At 48.1% G+C, this 19,690-nt stretch overlaps 2 protein-coding genes across 10 annotated transcripts in view; one reads left to right on the forward strand and one right to left on the reverse strand.

Annotated features, from left to right (window-relative positions):
• ENOPH1 (enolase-phosphatase 1) lies at positions 1 to 8,658 on the forward strand. Its single transcript, XM_053975444.1, has 6 exons — positions 1 to 147; positions 3,108 to 3,209; positions 4,060 to 4,262; positions 5,186 to 5,318; positions 5,589 to 5,712; positions 6,729 to 8,658. The coding sequence occupies exons 1-6, from the start codon at positions 64 to 66 to the stop codon at positions 6,866 to 6,868; spliced, it is 786 nt and encodes a 261-aa protein (XP_053831419.1). The 5' UTR covers positions 1 to 63; the 3' UTR covers positions 6,869 to 8,658.
• TMEM150C (transmembrane protein 150C) overlaps positions 8,638 to 19,690 on the reverse strand; it is a 25,710-nt gene continuing 14,657 nt past the window's right edge. For 5 of the 9 annotated variants that reach the window (XM_053975447.1, XM_053975448.1, XM_053975446.1 and 2 more), the window contains exons 3-9: positions 19,000 to 19,084; positions 17,956 to 18,009; positions 17,806 to 17,838; positions 17,637 to 17,704; positions 14,112 to 14,239; positions 11,608 to 11,785; positions 8,638 to 10,993 (exon numbers count right to left, since the gene is read on the reverse strand). In XM_053975447.1, coding sequence (XP_053831422.1) covers positions 10,785 to 10,993; positions 11,608 to 11,785; positions 14,112 to 14,239; positions 17,637 to 17,704; positions 17,806 to 17,838; positions 17,956 to 18,009; positions 19,000 to 19,084 — 755 coding nt within the window. In that variant the 3' untranslated portion in view covers positions 8,638 to 10,784. Of the gene's footprint in view, positions 10,994 to 11,607; positions 11,786 to 14,111; positions 14,240 to 17,636; positions 17,705 to 17,805; positions 17,839 to 17,955; positions 18,010 to 18,999; positions 19,085 to 19,440; positions 19,482 to 19,578; positions 19,600 to 19,690 lie in introns of those variants that run through there. The other 4 variants (XM_053975453.1, XM_053975450.1, XM_053975452.1 and 1 more) reach the window with 3 other exon arrangements.

The following is a 19,690-nucleotide window of genomic DNA, read 5'->3' on the forward strand; positions in this document are numbered from 1 at the left end:
GGCGCGGCGCTCCCCGCCGCCGCGCGTCCCCGCTGCGCCCCACGTGCCGCCGCCGCCGCTGCCATGGGCGTGCTGCCGGTGCCGGCGGAGGTGCGCGCCATCCTGCTGGACATCGAGGGCACCACCACCCCCATCGCCTTCGTCCAGGTGAGACCCGGTGGCCGCCGGCACCGCGGGGGGCTCCGGCAGCATCGCCGCTCCTGTCGTGACCCGGCCCAGCCCTGGCGTCGCGGGGGGCTCCCGTAGCGTCGCCCTTCGTACCGTGACCTCCCCGGGCCCGGCAGCTCGCCTCAAGGCAGGCCGAGGTGCCGCCGGGGGCGAAAGCCGTGACCCATTTTCTGCGTTTTTCCGAGTAATGCTCGCGAGCAAATACGCCTTGTGTTGCCGATCGGCCGCCCCTGTGGTGGGCTGGGGAGCAGGTGACTAGCGCGGAGATCCGGGCACGTCGGGGATTTGTTTCATGCATGTTTGTTTCGTGCACGTAGGGCATTTGCGGGGGCTCGCAGCCTCCCCCCGGGAAAAGCCCTCGAGCATCGCTGATGGCTGGAGCTGCAGCACCGCACCCGGGTCTGCAGGGAGCCTCAAGTGCGAGCTCTCTGAAGTACGATGCTCCTTGGCCTTAATTTCAGTAATTAACCGCTTGCAGTAATCGATAATTGTCGGGGTTATCCGCTGCCTTTTCCCTTCGGGAGGCTGGTACAGCCAAGTGCCTCCGGTGTGCCGGGGGAGCGCAGGGGACACACCGAGCGTTCGCGACAGGGACTGGAGCGGCAGCCAATGCACGAGTGGCTTCCCTTGCCGAGGAAAAAGCTTAAGACTGCTGGAAGTGCTGGTTTAGGTGCGGAACCGAGGGGACTGGGAAGTCTGCGAGCCGCAGGCGCTTGGAGAACCGCAAATTGTGATTAGCCGGGGTCCCTCCTCTCCGGGAGGCTTTGGTTCGCAGGAGGGAGCGGCTTGCTAGAACAGCGAACAGATAGATGTATCCCTTCTCCTGCCGTCCATTAACCTGGATTTCTCCAGGTTAATTATAGCTTTTGGTGGATCTTTGCAGCCAGCGGCTTGCAAAGGTGCTTTGTGACCCACTTGGCAGGTGAAGGCTCCTGCCTGGCTTTCTAGAGGCTTCTGCTAGCACAGTTTAACAGATGAACAGCGTGACCTACATCTTTCCTGCTCATGTTCTTCCAGTGCTCCTGAAGAAACTACAGGCCTAGATGGCATTACAGCTGCCTCCCTCCCCTCAATATCTTTCAGTTAAAACCCTTTGGGCAGCTCAGGTTTCTTACTAAACATCTAACAGAGCAACTAAGTTGTTTCTGTCCACCTTGAAGCTGTTTTGCAAACAACGTGCCATGCACCTGAGACTCTGGGCTTCCACCCAAAGTCTTTCTGTTGCAGGGAGGCCAAATGAGTTTTGATTCTGAATAAAATTCAGTTTGATGGAAACCCTGAAAATGCTTGGAACGAGTTATTTCATCAAGTCTTTCAGTTAACCTCTATTTGCCTTTGAAAGGTCCACTGATGGTTCAGCGGACACTTTATTCTTCAATATTAAACAATTTTATTTAATCCTTTCTCTAATGTTAGAATTACTGAATCTGCAAAGTAAGGAAATAGAATGAGTCAGTTGATGAGTGGATTAAGGAAAGATATTAGAAAAGAGGGTATTTGGAATCTTTCTTCCACACAGACTCATGGCCTATTAAACTTAGTACATCATTGACTGGGATCCCTCTTGACATCCATAAACCATCTGTGCCACTAGCTGTCCACTACTCCAGCTGTCACATGGGTGTCCCCTCATATTTCACAGACCTATGCACTTGCCAGTGGACCAAGACTTTTACCCTTTTAAAATCCCCCAAATCACAGAATCCACTGGTCTTTCAGAGTCATTTTGGGAGTTTTTCTTAGCCAGCACAAGAGTATGAAACATTGCTTTTGAAAAACAATTGGGTCCTTTTGACATCTGAGTTGTAAAGGAGGTTAAACCAAATCAGCAGGTCAGCTGCATTTCCCAGTGGATTCTCTTTAATTTCCTCCATGATTTAAAAGATAGATTGAAAGTAAAGGACATGAGAGTAACTGGGGGCATTACACGGCTTTTAATTTCCCTAGGCAAGTTTGTGGTAATTCTTGAAGCAATTTGCATTGTTTTTAAATTATACAGCATAAGAAAAAAATACAGTATTATTAAAAAATACAGTATCTGAGCAATAGAAAATCCTGCAGTTCTGTCATCACATCACAATCTCAGGACCGCTGCTTTCTTAATTCAGTAACAAGCTAAAGATGACATACAAAAAGGCACAAGAAACTATGGGCCATTTTTTGAGGCGAGGTGAGTTCAGGTTAGTTTTTTCCCAATTAAGAAAAGCTCAGTTCTCTACCCAAAGGAAAGACTTCACTGCCCTTCTCCTTGACCTGAGGCTTTTCCTGTACCCGGAGATGCACGGTGGCTGCTTGTGGCTTCTGACTCGTGAAACATCACTAATGAGAGCAATTTGTAATTATTTCTGGTTGCCCTTGGGTTCTCTGTGAAGGTTTGTAATTTTCCTGTGGCACTTTTCCCAAACCCCGTTTAATTTCATTTGCAAGACTGTCCTGTGGAGTTCAGTGTCACCAGACCAGGCTTTTCATTTTAAAAGGTCCTCTAGCTTTGGCGAGAGGTTGAGACGTGTTTTCAGAATGACCTTTGCTTGGACAAGTGCCCCATCAAGAATACAGTAGCATAACTTATCTGTTCAGAGTACATACCTTGTCAGACTTGTACCCCTCAGCTGGTGGGAGTGTGGGGTCACATGTGCCACTTGAGGCATTTTTTGGCAAGCCCGGGAAAAGTTATCACCTGCCTTTCCATCGCAGGCTTTAAGACTTTCAGCTACGTAAACATTTGTGTAAAAAAATCCACCTGCACTGATCCTGGCCCAATGTTGGCTCAGTCCTGTGCCCAGGCAGACGCCCTTGGCAGGAAGTTTCACCAGCTACAGCACTGTAGGGGAAGCTTGAGTTTGGGGAAATAACTGTACACAGCAGCATGTGCCAATGGTTCCTTTAAAAGCCAGTCAGCCTTACCTCTGCCAGGTTAAAGGAGCCTCTTTTTCTGCCAGGAGACCTTGTTCCCTTACATCAAAGACAACGTGAAGGAGTATCTGCGTGCTCACTGGGAGGAGGAGGAGTGCCAGCGGGATGTCGGACTTCTGAGGAAACAGGTTAAGTAACAGAGTAATTCCATGTCTCTGCATTTTCATAGCATGCCTGAGGCTTCAGGTCACCTGGACTCTCCCGGTCACCCCACATTTGTCCCTTTCTCTTTGCCCTCATCCATGGAGGCCAGTTGCCTTGAAGGTTGGATTCTCCCCCATCCAAAGCCTGGGGTTGGGCATGGCAGGCAGCAGCTTCCCTCAGCTCACCTTGGTCTTCACAGCCCCTGGGCGGCTGTTGAGCCAAGACTTTCCAGCTTTTTGCCTGCACTGTGCCCTTCTCTTGTTGAATACAAACCTCTTTTGGGAAGCAGCACAGGGAGATGGCAGAGCACTTGTTCCACACAGGGCAGTGGATGCTGCCTCTGTACAGGGAACACAGCATCAATTTGAAACTTGTGGCTGAAGCCAACACATGCATTTGCTTCTTTGCCTTAATTACAGTAATTAAATACTTAATCAAGCACAGTTCTCATTAGAGTATTTACAATACAGCTACAGTAATGCTAATTGTTTGGTTTGGAAAGTACAATGCAAGCAAGTATTTCTAAACTTGTCTCAATTTTCTATTGAGAAAAGCATTCAGACAACGATGTGACCCCTCGTGTGAAGAGCAGTTCAAGCAGTGTCCTGCACAGGGGTGCATGGATGCAGGTGTTAGATCACTTTCCTACATTAGAGGTGTGCTCCACCTCTTCCCTCTCCTCTTTTTATCCTGGATGATTGCACAGAATCACAGAGTATTCTCAGTTGGAGGGGACCTGCAAGGATCAGCAAGCCCAACTCTTTAGTGAACAGCCTGTACAGGGGATCAAACCCACAACCCTTGTTAACACCGTGCTCTAACGCCACTTTGCAGGCTCAGGAGGACTCCAGCCTGGACGGGGCCGTGCCGATCCCTTTGGAGAGCGGCAGTGGGGAAGAGGAGCTGGAGCGCGTCATCCAGGCCGTTGTGGACAACGTGCACTGGCAGATGTCCCTGGACAGGAAGACCACGGCGCTGAAGCAGCTGCAGGGCCACATGTGGAGGGCAGCCTATGCCACCGGGCACGTCAAAGGAGAGTGAGTAATTGTGTGAGTAGTTGTGTGCCCCCTCCTTGGGGGGGCAGGTGTGGGGGGAGCATCTTTCCTGAAAGTTTATTAGCAGAAGAGCTGCATAAGCTGTTCTGGGAACAGCCCCACTTACAAATACAAGTAGCATCGCTAGCTCAGCAGATAAGCCAATATTTGAGAGATTTCTTGTTAAAACAATAGTCTAAGGCACAAGTATGAGCTTCTTACAGTTCTCCGTCTTGCCTTTTTTATCCCCAAGTTGCACTCGTATTTTAGAACAAGTGTAAACAAGACAGGATTGCAGGGTCAGACCCTTCCAGTTGTTTCCTCCTGCTTTGTCTTTTACCTGTGTGTTTCCTGCCTTTCCACTTCTTTTTTGTCTTCAGGTTCCTCTTTATGTTTCAGCCACAACACGGGGGTGCATAAGTAGGGACAACTGAAATTAAGCCTGATCTTCTTATTTAAGAGATACTTGGTTAAGCTGTGTATTTCAGGTCTCTAAGTAAGTAAAATAAGCCCATAAATTCACAAAGTGTTTTTCAAATGAGGAGCAAGGAAGAAGAAAATGAGCTTACAGAAAAATGTAAACATCCACCAGAGAAAGTAACAAAACCCAAAAACAAGTCAAGCGAGACACATATCCTGTTGGTTTGGTTTTTAAAAACAAGGCTAAATTGTCTTACAGTGACCCAAAAACTGTGGAGAAAGCTGCCTGCTTGGCTGCATTCAAGGAGTGAGATCTCTAAAATCTCCTTGCCCAGCTCTGCAGCACCTGCTGCTGGAAGAGACCTGGTTCTGAGCCCCGAGCAGATCGAAAATGAAGTTCCCCTTGCAAACTAATGGGACAAAACTAATTGTCACAGTGCCTGGCTAATGATGTCCCTCCAGGTGCCTCTGGGTTTGCCCTTACCTGCTGCCCTGTTTTGCTCCAGAATCTTTGAGGACGTTGTTCCAGCCATCCGGAAGTGGCGGGAAGCAGGGATGAAGGTCTATATCTACTCTTCAGGCAGCGTCGAAGCCCAGAAGCTTCTGTTTGGATACTCTACAGAAGGTGATATCCTAGAGGTAGAGAACCATACCACCTTCCTTACAGCTTCTCCCCCTGCAGAGCGCTCCCTTCGCACAGCCGCCCTTGCTGTAACGCTTTGTGGATGAATTCTGTGACAGGAAGGTGGGGCAGTGGGTTTGATCCATGGGAATTCAGCTCAAGCAGTTCACTGTGAGAGCATGGCTGCACCGACCCCTCGTTACTGTGGCAGAAAGGGAGGGAGGGAGGTTTATTCCTGCTCTTCAGGTGGCACTCAGCAATGGCCTGTGCTTCTCTCTCTCTTTCAGCTCTTTGATGGCCACTTTGACACCAAAATAGGCCCCAAGGTAGAAAGTGAGAGCTACAGGAGGATTGCTGCCAGTATTGGATGTGCCACCAACAACATCCTCTTCCTGACAGATGTCCCTCGAGGTACGTGACCTGCCACTCCTACTGGCTCTCACCTGTGCAGGGAAGGCAGGTGCTTTTCAGAGGTGTGCTGCTGCCTTCTTACAAGCACCCCAGAAATGCCTCAGCACCTTCCCTCTAGCTGCTGCCATCCCCCTTCTTTTTACACACCCGGGCTTGCACACAGCAGCGGGATGTCCATGTGCAGCGCTGCAATGAGGGAAAATAGGTCAAGTAGAAAACCTGCCTTTGCACCAGCCAGGAAGGAGAGAGTGCTGAAGCAGAGCTGAAGCACACCCCGTTTACAAACAGGGTCAGTGGTTTGGCCAGTGCTCAGGGGAAATGATGGTGTTTGCTGTGTTGCTACGTGGCTGGTTCTTTGTGCTACTTATGGTTAGGTTGTGTTCAGCAGCAGGAAAACATTGCTTCAGGTTGCCAGCACTTGACCCATGGAAAGCCAGGCTTGAGAAGCTAACTTAATTTCCTGCTTTAGCTGGAAACATCTTTCTGGCAGAAATAGCACTGGGTCTCAGTCTGAGCCAGCTCAGTCCCCCAGAGTTAGTCCTTACCTTCTTCCCAGCCTTGGCAGCAGAGCTGGTGGGAGCTTGTAGTTACCTCTTTTTCCCTGGATCATCTTCCAGTGGCCTTTTGTGCTCAGGGAGCAAAAAGAGGCTTGTGAGAAATGACTGGGGGAGGGGGCTGTCTGACTCACAGATGCCATAGGCTGACCACAGCCTCATGACAGGAATCGAGCTGATGGTGTGTGCTGCCTGCAAGGAGCCTTGGACAGCCATCAGCTGGCAGAGGGGAGGGGATGGTGAGGCAGCCAGCTCCTGTCCACGCCCCTGCAGCTACAGCCATCCACAGCAGGTCTGCCAGGAGCTGGTTCCTCTCCAGAGCCCTGCCACGTGCTGCTTTTCTCAGTGTCAGCCTTTAAAAGCACTCGAGTGTTTTGGGGCACCCTCAAGCCTTGGGGACCCTGATGTGAAGAGGTCAGTAAGCAGCTGTCACCTCCACTGTCCCCGCTCTGTTTGTTTCAGAAGCCAACGCGGCCGAGGAGGCGGACACTCACGTGGCTGTGGTGATCAGACCGGGCAACGCAGGACTGACGGACGATGAGAAATCCTATTACAGCCTCATCTCGTCTTTCACCGAACTTTTCTTGCCTTCCTCCGCTTAGGGAAAGCGGCGCACGCACAAAAGACTGTGCTTCACCTAATTGTCCTTGTGAAGTGTTAGGTCATTTTGTCCATCATCAGAATCTCAAACCAAATCCACATTATGTCTTGGGCCTCGTGCAGGCAGGTATAGATGGAGAGCACGGTGTGGGGTCCCTTGTGCAGCAGGACAGAGACCTGCTGCCAGCTGGAGCTGGGAACAGGGCAAGGAGCAGCACCCATGAGCCCTGCTGTTCCTCCCCTTTCCTGGCTAGCAGTTAGCTAAGGGAATGCTTCCTCCAGACTCATCCACTGGAATCTGGTGCTGGATGCCCCACCATGAGCTCTGTCATTTTTAGAAGCAGTCTGCAAATAAGGTTTATGTCCCCCTTGTCCCAGAGGGAGCGCCGGGGACCACGGGGGGATATGTGAGCTTCTCCCCGCAGATAGGATTTCTGGCTAAGTCAAAAACTTTCACAGCTAGGATTCCCAAAGGAAAATGCCAGCTGTGGGCTATAATACAGTAGGTTTGGGCTGCTACAGAAAAAGCCAGCCCTTGCTGCAGACAGGCTCTTTAGACGAGGAACAATGTGTATCTTGGCTGTGTCTGCAGCAGCTCTAGGTACAAAACAGCACAACTTGAGTATGGAAGCTGCTTAGGGGCTTTCCACAGCCAGCCTACCCAGAATGAAGTCAAGTATATATAAATACAGCTTTAAAAATTATATTCTGGACACGCTTCACTGCTGCATCATGGTGCTGGGCTATGGGATGCAACTCTCTGGACCCCAAAGTCAGCTTGACAGCATTTCTGAAGTATCTCAGCACTGACCCACAGAGCTCTTCCTCCAGCCAACATCACCCAGTCACACGTTCATAGCACTGGTCAGCTGTGAGCAAACCTTGACAAACTGCTCCTGAGGGCAGACATCCTGCTGCATTTGATGAGAATTAAACCCCTGACCTTTTCACCTTACCTAAATTGTGCCAATGTAGATCAGGTGGTCATAGAGCTTTTCCTAATGTAGTAAATAAAAACAACTCTGCTTTCATTGTGTTCACTCCATCACAGCATTTAGCCTTCCTGTCTTAGCACCAGTGATCCCAGCACCTAAAAGGCAAATTTTATTATTTTATTTCTAAACCTGTGAACACTGTGTTCCTGCTTTCACCTTCCCCAGTCCTTTCTTTAAGGCAGCAGCCTTGTCCTGCCAAGGAAGCTGTACTACCTCCCTGACCATTTTAGGATTTCAGTTGTGGCTCAGTGCAGGAGTGAGAGCCACAGGTAGGTTATACATGGTGCTAGTGGAGTCAGAGGCAGTCAGAAGCTCCTGTCTGAAATCCTGTTTCCCCAGTCCCTGCTGCTGGCACTTCATGCACGGTGTCTTGCCCTCACAGCCATAAAAGATGTGCATGCTGCCTTCCTGAGCTCTGATCTACACCCACAGCTCTCCCTGTCGAGGGAGGCTGATGGGTAAAGAACAATGAAGAGACAAGCACTTGGGAAGGAAACCATATTGTGCCAGCATGGCCCTTCTAAAAATTTAATAGTAGCAGGCCAGGCTGTGGGGCAGCTAGCCCAGATCCCTTTCTGGGCTGTGCAATGGGTGTGATCCTGCTCCTAGAAAGAGCCTGCTAATTAGTGCTGTTACAATAAGTGTATCTGCATGGCTGAATGGTCCCTGGCTTCCTTAAGTGATAATGTTAATCATTACACTGTAAATAAATACCTTTTGTTTCACCTTTGCCATCAGAAAGCTATGCTTGGGGTAGGGACAAAAATAAAGCTCACTTTCTCCATAAAAGCACTTTATTTAGTGGTCATGTTTTAGTGTACACATCAGTTGTCATTTAATTGTACTGAAATGTGCTGTTAGAAATACTCTAAGAAATGTACAGAATTATCACTAAAAACCTGAAGTTCAGTTTGGATTGCATATAGGAAAAGGAGCAAAAGGAAAAAAAAAATAACCACACAATTTTTTTTTTCCTTTGATAAAATTACAAAAGCTAAAATAATAAACTGAAAGTATTAATTAGGAAAAAAAAAAACAAAGACACAGTGGACTATTTACAGTAAAACGCCCTTACAACAAATTGCTATTTTGTGCTCCATATGGATTGAGTGTGTGCCAGTGCAAGAGGATCCCCACCTGCATGTTCTCCAGACTGTCCCCTCCTGTCCTTGCCCAGGAGGAGCTCCCTGGATGAGCCTCCAGGGAGCTGGCACCTCACACTGCTGTGTCCTTGGCCACTCTCAGCACATCCTTCTGGGAAAGCTTTCCACTCATGACACTGCTACAAGGAGGAAGCCTTCAGCAATCCACAACAACTCTGTTGGCCAAAAATGCTCTGGATTTGTAACAGCTGCCTGAGAACAAGTTTTGGTGCACAGGAAATAAAGGGCTGGCTGAAAGCTTTCTACTTAACACACAGTTTGTCTCAACTGTTTCTCCTCTCAGTGTGGCCTTTGCAGAAGACTGAATGCCCTTTTGCCTTTTCCCTTTCTGTCAGAAATGCCACAGAGCAGTACGAGTTCCCCTTCAAGTGCCCTTTCCTACCATTTAAATTTCTGCTTGTTTTCCTGCAGCTCAGACAAGATGTGAAACTGAGCTGAGCTTGATTTGTGGAGGAAAATAGGAGCCATGTTCATGAGAAGCAATTCCCATCACTCCCCTACCCAGGCAATACAGCAGCCTTCCCAAAATCAGGTTTCCAAATGGGCTTTGAGCTCCTTGTTCTCCGAAAACAGACCTTCTGTTTGAGAACCTCCCTTTAGGGAGGGAGAAGCCCTTCTGGTTTGGCTGTTCCCTTCTCACACCTCCAGCCCTCAGGCAGATCAGCCAGCCTCCGTGCCACAACTCCCTCCTGGCACCTTGGAAGCCCATTTAAACAAACCTGTGGCAGGCTCCACTCAGGGCAAGTGGCCTGGCCACACTGAGGGGCCCAGCATGTCTGAAGTTTGGCTTGCACAAGGAGCAAAACCAAACCCTGTGTCCAGAAGCACTGGTACTTCCTCATGGCAGACGAGCCTGGTGTCTCTAACACAATGTTTTCCCCCTCAGTGAACATTAAAAAAAAAAAAATTAAAAAGCTTTTGAAATGCTATACACAATGTGTGGTGGAAGCACTACACATGGAAAAAGCAGCCTTTTCTGGGTCGTCTTCAGAGCACACAGACGTTCTCATCTTAATTCAGCACCTCACTCCTACCAGTGCCCACCAGGAAGCCAAGCACAGCATCCCACTGTGTCACCCCCTCTGGCCTGGGGATGATCTGCCTGGCTACAAGGCAGCATCAGCTAAGCCTCACTTCCTGATCACAACACAGTTCCTGCCAAATCCAGATTTACATCGGCTGCTTTCCAGGCTGGAAGAAATGCCTGCCTGCTTGCCATAAAAGCCAGTCCACTGGGGTCTTCTGTGTCTGATTCCAGGTTCTGGAGGAACAGCTGCTCTCGCTCCCCCTACCAAGTTCCCCAGTTGGCAGCAAAGAAAACAAGCCAAGAAACACATGGAAGATGCAGTCTGGTGACTCGGGAAGAGGTGACTCCTGAAGGCTCTTGCTGTTAGGAGAAGTCTGCTTCCTTCACCTCCTTCTCTGCAGGGTGGGCTGAGTGGGACCAGCCTCACAGGGGCATTGCAAGGCTGCTGAATGTTTTGAGCAACAGGAGTGTGACAGAGCCACTCAGAAAGAGTCACTGGTGGCACAAACTAAGCACCTTGTGCTCTCTCATGCTGCCGCTGAGATGGATCCACTCCTCTCCCAGCAGACACCTCTGTTTGTTTGGCTGTTAGTGAGACAGCCACCCTCAGAGCCCTTTGGCAATACCATCATGATTGCACATGAAAACAAGCTCATAAAAAAAAAGTGTAAATGAGGTCATGTTTCACCCATGAGACCACCCCTGCCCCCCTTCCCCCCTACCAGAGGACAGGCTACACCTGATCTGTCTGGTACTCGGAGGCTTCTGATAAGCTTTCGGAAAAGCTCAGAAAGTTTTCCTGGTACTCAGAACAAATTATCTCAAATCTGTAATGCCTGAACTCCACTGCAAAGGTGCCAAAGTAGCACAGGAAGCACATCACTAGGCCCCACTGGATCCTGGAAGCATGCATGTGAATGCCCTGGGCCATAAGGATGAAATCTGGAAGAGGAAAGTCAAGGAGAACAAGTGGGAGCAGAGACACCAACAAGTTTGAAAGCCAACAGGGAAAAAAATCTGAACAAAGTCAGACCCATCCAGCCATCGTGAGGAGAGTGTGAATGTGATGTTAGAGATGAAAGGGATGTCAGGTGTCCAACGATGCCCATGGAGCACAACAGCCTCCACAGACCGGGGCGTCCTGATCCCAGATCAGGGTGATAAACGTTTACAGAGGGGAAGACTCAGGTGCAGAGAAATCAGTGATTTGCTTGAGCATCCAGCTAGCCAGGGACAGATCTGGCTGTGGGCCCCTACCTGCCAGGAGCTTCCCAGTGGGAACTGGATCAGATCACTGCACCCACCACAGGCAATGGGAACACCTTTCAACCCACACTCTGAAATATTTTCTTCTATTTAGATCACCTCAAAAACTGCCCCTTTCTGTGAAATCTGGAAGCATCACTCTACACAGTGTGGCACTGAAATAGGATTGTGCCATGAAGAAAGACTGATTAGCATTCCAAAATGCTTTGAGATCCTAGGACAGGTGTGAGAAGAGGTGCTGCAGAACATACACAATACCTGGCTTCCCGGGGAGCAAAACAAAAGGATACAAAGCACCACGCAGAGGGTGATGCTGGCTGAGAGAGCCACTCGTGGAATCCCAGCTTTCCTCCCCTCATTCTTCAGGTTGATCTTGAGGGTAAGGGCAGACTGGATCCAGCACGCCAGTGTCCCAAAGCCAAAGGTCAGCGATGTGCCCACGTTGTGGATCTCCTCATCATTGGAAAGCTAGGAACAGATAAACCAGTGATTGCCTGGACACAAGAGGAATTATCTGAGAGCTAACTGGATTGCTGCTGGGGGAGGGGTAGGGGAGAGTGGGGATCACTGGGGTGCGAGACAGAGATGCTGTATCATTTCTTCTGGCAGAGGTGTAACGTGTAACATAACCAAGGTGAGTTGACAGCTGTCACAGTCAAGCAGATCTTTTGCCCAAAGCCCAAGAGCACTGTGGAAAATGCAGTTGCTTGGGGACTGTCTCCACAGCTCACTGACAAGACTCACAAATGCAGAGCTCAGAAATAAATTCTTCCTTGGCTCGAAGTGATGGCCAGGGCAGGCAAGGACAACCCACTGTGGGTCTTGTACAGCTCCCTGCAATGGATGCAAATTGTGCACCTTCAGTGCCAGCTGCAGGGAGCAGAAGCCTGGCACTCTCCTGAGCTAGCACAAGCCAAAACACAAATACACGCTCCTGGTTTGGCAAGTTCTTCCCACCAAATTTCTTCTTCTGTCCATCCTCGACCACAGGGGTCAGAGGCAACATGAACCCAGCCTCTCTGGAATGCCAGTGCTTTCCTGTTCCTTGGGCTGCCCTGTCCCACAGGGCTCTGACTGTGCAACACTGCAAGGCAAAATGATACCCAGGTTCAACTAGCAAGAATCTGCAAAAACATCCCTTGAGCCTGCAAATCCATTCAAAAAGTCCAGCATAGACTTAAGCCAAACAATTTCCATTTTCCCTCTGCCTCTGAGGCTTTTCTAGAAAAGAAACCAACAGTCTGTAACTTCTTCCTGCAGCCTTAATTCCTGTTTGATGATTAAACAAATATCCATCAAACAAGACACAATCTACAGGACAACAATCTAGTTGCTGTGCCTCCCCCTCCTCTCTACACTGAATTTCTTTCAAGAGTAAGTCCAAATAATCATTCAGGAAAAAATGGGATTGAGTTGCCTTTCCCAAGATGGTCAGCACTGCAAGGGACTCACAGCTATAATGTCCCTCTAAAACACCCAATGTACAATTTTCCAGAAATATGATTTAATGCCACATTCAGCTCAGCAGTCAGGCAGGGACAGGCATAGACTAAGGTCTCATTAAGGTCTCATGTTTGGCAAAAGATCTAAGAAAGGATACAGGTAACTAACACAGAATGGATAGTTAGAATCAGATATCAGAGAATAATCAGAATTTATAGCCAGGCAAGATTCAAAGCATCTACTGTTAAATTACAATCATTTGCTCTGAAGACTGAAAAAAGGAAGGCAAGGTCAAAATCATTTCCTAGTGCCTGTCCTGTACTAGAAATACTCTTCTCAGAGGTAGACAAATCTGTTACAAAAGCTTCATAATTCCTAGCTGGGAAGCTTTTGTGAAATAACAAGACCCTGGGTTTTGGGCTTGTGCTGTGGAGTTAGGAAGACCAAGTCCATGAAAGTCAAATTATCTCACACCTCATTCAAAAAGAAAAAAAAAAAAGTCAACTGTAAAGGACACCAAGTTCCTTCAATAACTGTACAATCCAAAGAGATCCTCCTCACCCTTCACAAAACAAGTACCATTTCTGTATTGGGTCCCTGTCATGCAAAGCCAGGGAAGCAGCCAGCCTGCACTGACCTTTCTCAGTTCCTGCCATTATTGGGGGTCATTATGTGCACACCAGTGAGAGACAAAGCCTCAGAGTCAAACCCAAGCCCCACTGACTCTAGCACCTTGATTTTCACTGCAGCCCTGACAGACACAATCGTGATCACAGGGGACACCCATCCCTACAGATGTGGCAGATGTTTGTTGCTATAACATCACAGGACAGAGGGAGAATGGGAGGGCCCTCACCCAGACACCCATTACATCCAGAGAAGTCCTGGCACTCCTCTGCTGTGTCCCTCTCCTGGCAGGTCTGAAGATCAGTAGGAGGTGGATTTAAAGCAGCATATGCTTTAAAAGAAGGACACCGAGCTGTCTGCTAGATTTATATGGGCATTTGTGCATCTGTTTGCACAGATGTGCCCGCAAACTTCCCACTCAACCCTTTTACCCAGGGCCATCTGTGCCGACTCCCAGGGCTCAAGAGATTCAGGAGGCTCCTGCTGAGGCTTTCAGGTCTAAGCATGCAGGTGCAAACCCTGCTGGAGACACGTGAAAAGTCATTGTGGCCCTTCATCTCGGCTCACAAGTGGCAGATAGAGGTGCAGAGCAGGTAGAGGGAAGGCTGGGGCACGTGCTTTTCCCAGGCTCACATCACGGGCCGTTCAAGGACCCGAGCAGATCCGCTAGGAAAGCAGGGAAGTCACATCACAGACAGAGCAGTCCAAGCCTGCAGAGCAGTACCTGAAAGTTGCCGAGTAAGGTCATCCCAAAAGAGGCCAAGCACAGAGCCACCAAGCCGCTGATGTTCAGCCAAGGGGTGAGCACCTTTGGCTTCAGCTGAATGAAGCGCAGGACAGCCACAACAAGCACTGGGAAGGAAACACAAGGCAAGGGGCATCAGTAGGTCGAACCTGCTGCAGCAAACACCTGCCTGGGGCCTCACAGCCCCTCCTTCTCTTTCCACCTGCAGGCTGGCAAGCTTTGTGTTTCTGCACGGCCCCCTCCCATTTAATCAGGGACAAGACTAAGCACAGGAAGCATTTCTCTCGTCATTCGGCTACAGCAAGCTCCAGACTTATTTTTCTCATTATGCTTTGTCTGCAAATTTTCTGGGGGAAGAACACCTTCCTGCTTGCCTGTGAAGCTCCCAGCACACCATACATTCACTTAGTGGCACCTGGACTTGCATTGCTTCACTCCACTCACGAGTCCTGAGCTCTGCTGGAGAACGTATGTCAAACCCCACTGGTATTTAAAAGCATGTGAATGGCATATACATATTTCTGCAGGGTTTGCCATAACGTCCACTGCCTTTTTTCCTCCTCTGGAACTAGCTCTGTTGCCACAAACATAAGCCAAAATGTTGCACTAATTTTCCATGAAGAACAGAGTAACATTCCTTCCAAGCTAACAATTCCCCCAAGCACTGTGGTATACTATACATGATAGATATGCTGTATCATACATTGTATGGCATGGCATAACCCCAGAAGATACTCAAATTGTGTATTCTTGCCCTCCCTAGTGAATGGTGCGTGGAACAACACAGAAAGCCAGGCAAACAGTTGCCCTTCAGATGGGATTCAAGCCAGACCACTAAAAATCAATTTAGTTGAACAGGGAAATTTGCTTGCTGTCAAACACCTTCTTATGCTCGTGCTCAACTTGATAGCACACAGCTCATATTGTTGTAAATAGATGCCTCTAGCAAATTAGATTTGCATTTTCCCCAAAACCCCTGGTATAATATTGAAAACATGGTTTAGGAAAAGTAAGGGCACTGTAAGTGAAAACCACCCACTTTAACCCAGAATGCAAAAGACAGTTGAATTTACTCTCTCACAATTACTCTAGTGAATCAATCCACTCCAAATCCTTAAAAATGAGAACTTTGTTCCCCCTCAAAAAGAGGATTTCTATTTTTTATCCCCAGGCAATTGTTTGGGACAGCCACCTGTGACTACTCAAGGTCATGTACAGGAACTTTTTAATTTCTATTTCTACAATACAGACTCCTGAAATTATGTGATCTTTTTCTAAAACCTGATGGGAATGACAAAAGGGTATTAAAAGCATTCCATGCAAAACATTGGCATTTTCAATTTCAGTAATTCCCACATTTCTAGCATGTTTCTCTAGTTTTCCTGTCCTTTAGCTTTGACATAATCAAGGTGGTCAGAGATACAAGCTAAAAGCAGCTCTCAGAAGTACACAAATACAGCAGAGGAAAGATTGACTTTACTCACAAAGCAGAGATCAGAACAGACTGTTTCTGTTGGAAGGGGCCTACAACAATCACCAAATTCAGCTACCTGACCAATTCAGAGCTGACCAAAAGTTAAAGTGACAGTGACAGGCTTGGGGCATCAACTATCTCAATAGGAATCCTATTGTGGTGTTTGAGAGCTCTCTCAGTAAAGAAATGCTTCCTAAAGTTCAGTCTAAACTCCTCCTGGAGCAGTTTTGAACCATTCCCACATCCTGTCACTGGATCTGAGGAGGAATAGATCCACACCTCCCATTCCACATCCTCTTATCCATTTATACTTGAGCCCAGTGTTACTCTGTCCCAGGTGCAGGATACAGCATTTAGAGTTGTTTAATTTCATCCCATTAATCACTGCCCAATGCTCCAGCTATCTAGACCCCTCTGGAAGGCACCTGGTTTCTCAGGAGAGTCAACAGCACCTCTCAGTTTGGGATCCCCAGCAAACTTGCTAATGGTGCCTTCATGTCATTCATTCAGATCATTGATAAAAATATTGAACAGAACTGGCCCCAGAACTGAGCCCTGAGGCTGGTGGCTAGATAGCAGACAGATGTAGCTTCTCTACAGCCCTGTGAGTCCTGCCCTTCAGCCAGTTCTTCACCCAGTGCACTGTGAACCTGATGATCTCACAGGTGGAGAACTTCTCCAGAAGGCTGCTGTGAGGGACAGTGTCAGAAGTCTTATTAAAATCCAGAAAAGCTACATCCAACACCTTCCCTTCGTCCACCACGTATGTGGCCTTATCATGGAAGGACATTGAATCTGTTAAACAGGACTTTCCTTTGTGAGCCCCTGCTGACTGTGCCTGGTGATTGCATCATTCTTTCAATGCATCCGTATCATCTTGTCCATAATTTTTCCAGGAACTGAGGTTAGACCAAGAGGTCTGTGGGTCTCAGGGTGTTTCTTCATGCCCTTCTTGTAGGCTGGAATAACACTGGCTGGCTTCCAGTCAGCAAGGCACCCCTCCAGAATCCCAAGACATTTGGTAGATGAAAGAGAGAGGTCCTGCCCTAACATCCACTACCTCCTTCAGTATTCTGGGATGAATCCCATCCAGGACCAAGGGTCTTGTGAGCATTCAGCTGATACATCTGGTCCCTGACAGTTCCAGTGCTCACAAATGGACAGCCACCGCTCCCACACTTGCAGTCCTTCAACTCAGAGGACTGGACAGCCCAAGGTCTATCAGCATTTTATGAAAAACTGAGGCAGAGGAAGTATTGAATGCCTCAGCTTCTTCTTCATCCCTATTAGCCAGGTTACAGCCTCTAACAAGTATCTGTGTAACATCTTCTTCAGGCCTCCTTTTGCCACTGACACACTTAAAAACACTCTTCTTGTTGTCTGAAACAACTCTGACCAGTTTTAAATCACACCGAGCTTTGGCCTTTCCTGTCTTCTCCCTGCATATACAAACCACAGCTCTGCAATCCTCCTGCAAAGCCTAACCTCTCTTCCAGAGACCATATAATGGCTTTCTCCTCTTAAGCCAAGCTGGTCTTCTGCCCCAGTCTTTGAGCATAATCCCACACAGCTGGGTTGCCTGCTCCTGTGCTTCTAAAAGGTGATTCTTAAAGACTGACCAGCACTCATGGACACCTAAGCCCTCAAAAGTAGATTCCTGAGATATTCTGCTAAGTACCTCCCTGAAGAGCCTAAAGTTTGCTTTCTTGAAATTTAGGAGACCAATTCTGCTTTGATTCCCTAAATTCCTTTTCTCTCATTACAGCAGAAGTTCTAAACTCAACCATTTCATGATCACCAAGGCCGAGACAGTCACCTACCATCACGCCTCCCACGACACATTTGCAGTCTGGAGGTTGCATTTCCCCTGTTACATTTCTTCCTTTGCAATGGGAAGAAGCAGCAATGAAACATACAGTTCAAAAGGTTTCACATCATCACATTCAAGAAGAATATGTACAGGATATTACTTATGTTTCAGTGACTCTTAAAACAAACAGAAAGAAAGAAACTCCAGTTGTGGTTCCTACCTAGAAATGCTGCCATGTTCATGACTTGACTAAACACACAGCTTGCAGGAGGTGCATCACCTGCAATACTTGAAAATATAAAGTGTATCATTGTAACTCTAAGATGGCAAAGACACATAAGTAGCAACCATTAACCAGAGCAGTACTTGGAAGAAAATAATTCATTTACCTTATATAAGGCGGTCTTTTGGGACCAGGTTTCCTAAGAGACACAGGCACAGGAATAAAGATTCAAGGTTTTCTTTCCCATTTTTCTGTAATTGTTTCATTATTTCAAAGAAACAAGGGATTGAATATAAAGTCCACAAACAGCTCTTACCTATCTGGTACACTTAGTGGGAGAATTTTGTTATCTTCCACTGCTATAAAGTACCTGTCAAGAAAAAGGGAAAAGAAAAAAGGAAATAGTGTGTAACCTCATCCTAGCTTCCACTCTAAATATCACTTAAACAACACATTAAGTGTTTCAAGCCCACTGGCAGGATCTGCTGGAGTTTCTCTCTGCCCAAGCAGGCAGTTTTATTATTTCTCAGTCCATGTGCCTTCCTTTGTGTTGCATCTGGTTTGCACAGTTGAGTAGACAAACAGGGTCACTGAACTGAGCTGCTTTACAAACAACCAGACAGGGGAATGTTTTCATTTTTAGTTTGAGTAATTTTGATTCATCAGGTTTACTATGGTACTCCATCCACAAAAGCTGTTTTAATAGAGAGTGGATGGGACAAGAAAAACAGCAAGCAGTGGAGGTCAGACAAAAGGCTTAAGCTGCCCCTGCTGCTGAAAAACAGCATCCATGGACCATGGCCAAAGCCACATCCTACAACATAACTGCTTCTCAGCTGGAGCACACATTTATCACTCCCAAATTCATGCTGCAGTCATCTGCCTGCACGCTTGGAGAGAGCCCAGCTCAGGGAAGTGCACGTCTTACATGCATTTTGGTAGGAAGCATTAGGGAAAAAGTGAGGTGTCAGCATTAAGCTGCTGGCAGGTTTTCAGTGTGGTGCTGGAGGCTGCAGATTTTGAATTTCGACCCCAAAGCAGGGCCTAAGTGTTTCTCCAAGAGCTCTGCTGAGTCATTCAAAGAAAATGTCATTAAAGGAAATTTTTACATTTTTGGCTGTCTCTTTTCAGGCAGCTCCCAGTAGCACATACCAGGAAGAAAGCAAGGTCAGCAACTTGGCCTGGGGAGCACAGAAACTCAGGGATAAAAATGTGATACCTCAAGCCACGAATGGCACAGACTGGCCCCTGCTCCTATCATGTGCCTTCCCAGCCCCACAGTAGCTCAAGGGCAGAGCATCCCCAAAGGCTCTCCTTAATGAGAAGCAGCCTCCCAAATAACCAGCAGGAGATAACTTACACTATCCATAATCCAGCTGATGTAAACAGGGTAAAGACAAGAGGTAAAAACATCCACACGCTGCATTTCTTCCCATCCATACCTGCTAGAAACAAAGAACAAAGTAAAAACAGAGGGCTGAGGCACCCACCCTCCTTAGCCCCCCTCTTCTGAGAGCAAGAAGGGCATCCTCACAGCAGGTGCCAAGGCACCAAGCTCCTCATGGCCACAAGGGGCTAAGCTGCTGCACGCAGGCAGCATCCTCCACACGGTTTGTAACAAGCAAGGCACCAGAGCCCCGCAGCTGGAGACTTTTTTTCAACCACACCTACAGAATTTGAGTGGTTTTCGAAGTGCTTCTCTCAAGGATTTGGTGCAAGGTGACCACAAGACCTGCAGCTCTGATTCCCTGCTGTTTCCCACACGGACAAGGCAAGGCAGCCTCCTACCCAGGATCATTACCAATTCCACACACGCTGCCTCAGCAAAGCCTGCGGCATGGAGAGAGAGGGATGCCCGTGCTGGCATCATCTCCACAAAGGGCACCACCAGCTCCCATCCTGGCCGCAGCAAGCAGCTAAAAACAGCGTCTGGCCACACCTAGAGCGGAGCCAAGCTCCAGTGCCGGCTCCCAGGGCGCTGTCGGGAATCGGGACGAGGCGCTGCCAAACAGCATCCGCTCTTGACGTGCAGGCACTGTGAAATCCTGCAT

Source organism: Vidua macroura, chromosome 4, assembly GCF_024509145.1.
Source record: "Vidua macroura isolate BioBank_ID:100142 chromosome 4, ASM2450914v1, whole genome shotgun sequence".
Classification (NCBI taxonomy): domain Eukaryota; kingdom Metazoa; phylum Chordata; class Aves; order Passeriformes; family Viduidae; genus Vidua; species Vidua macroura.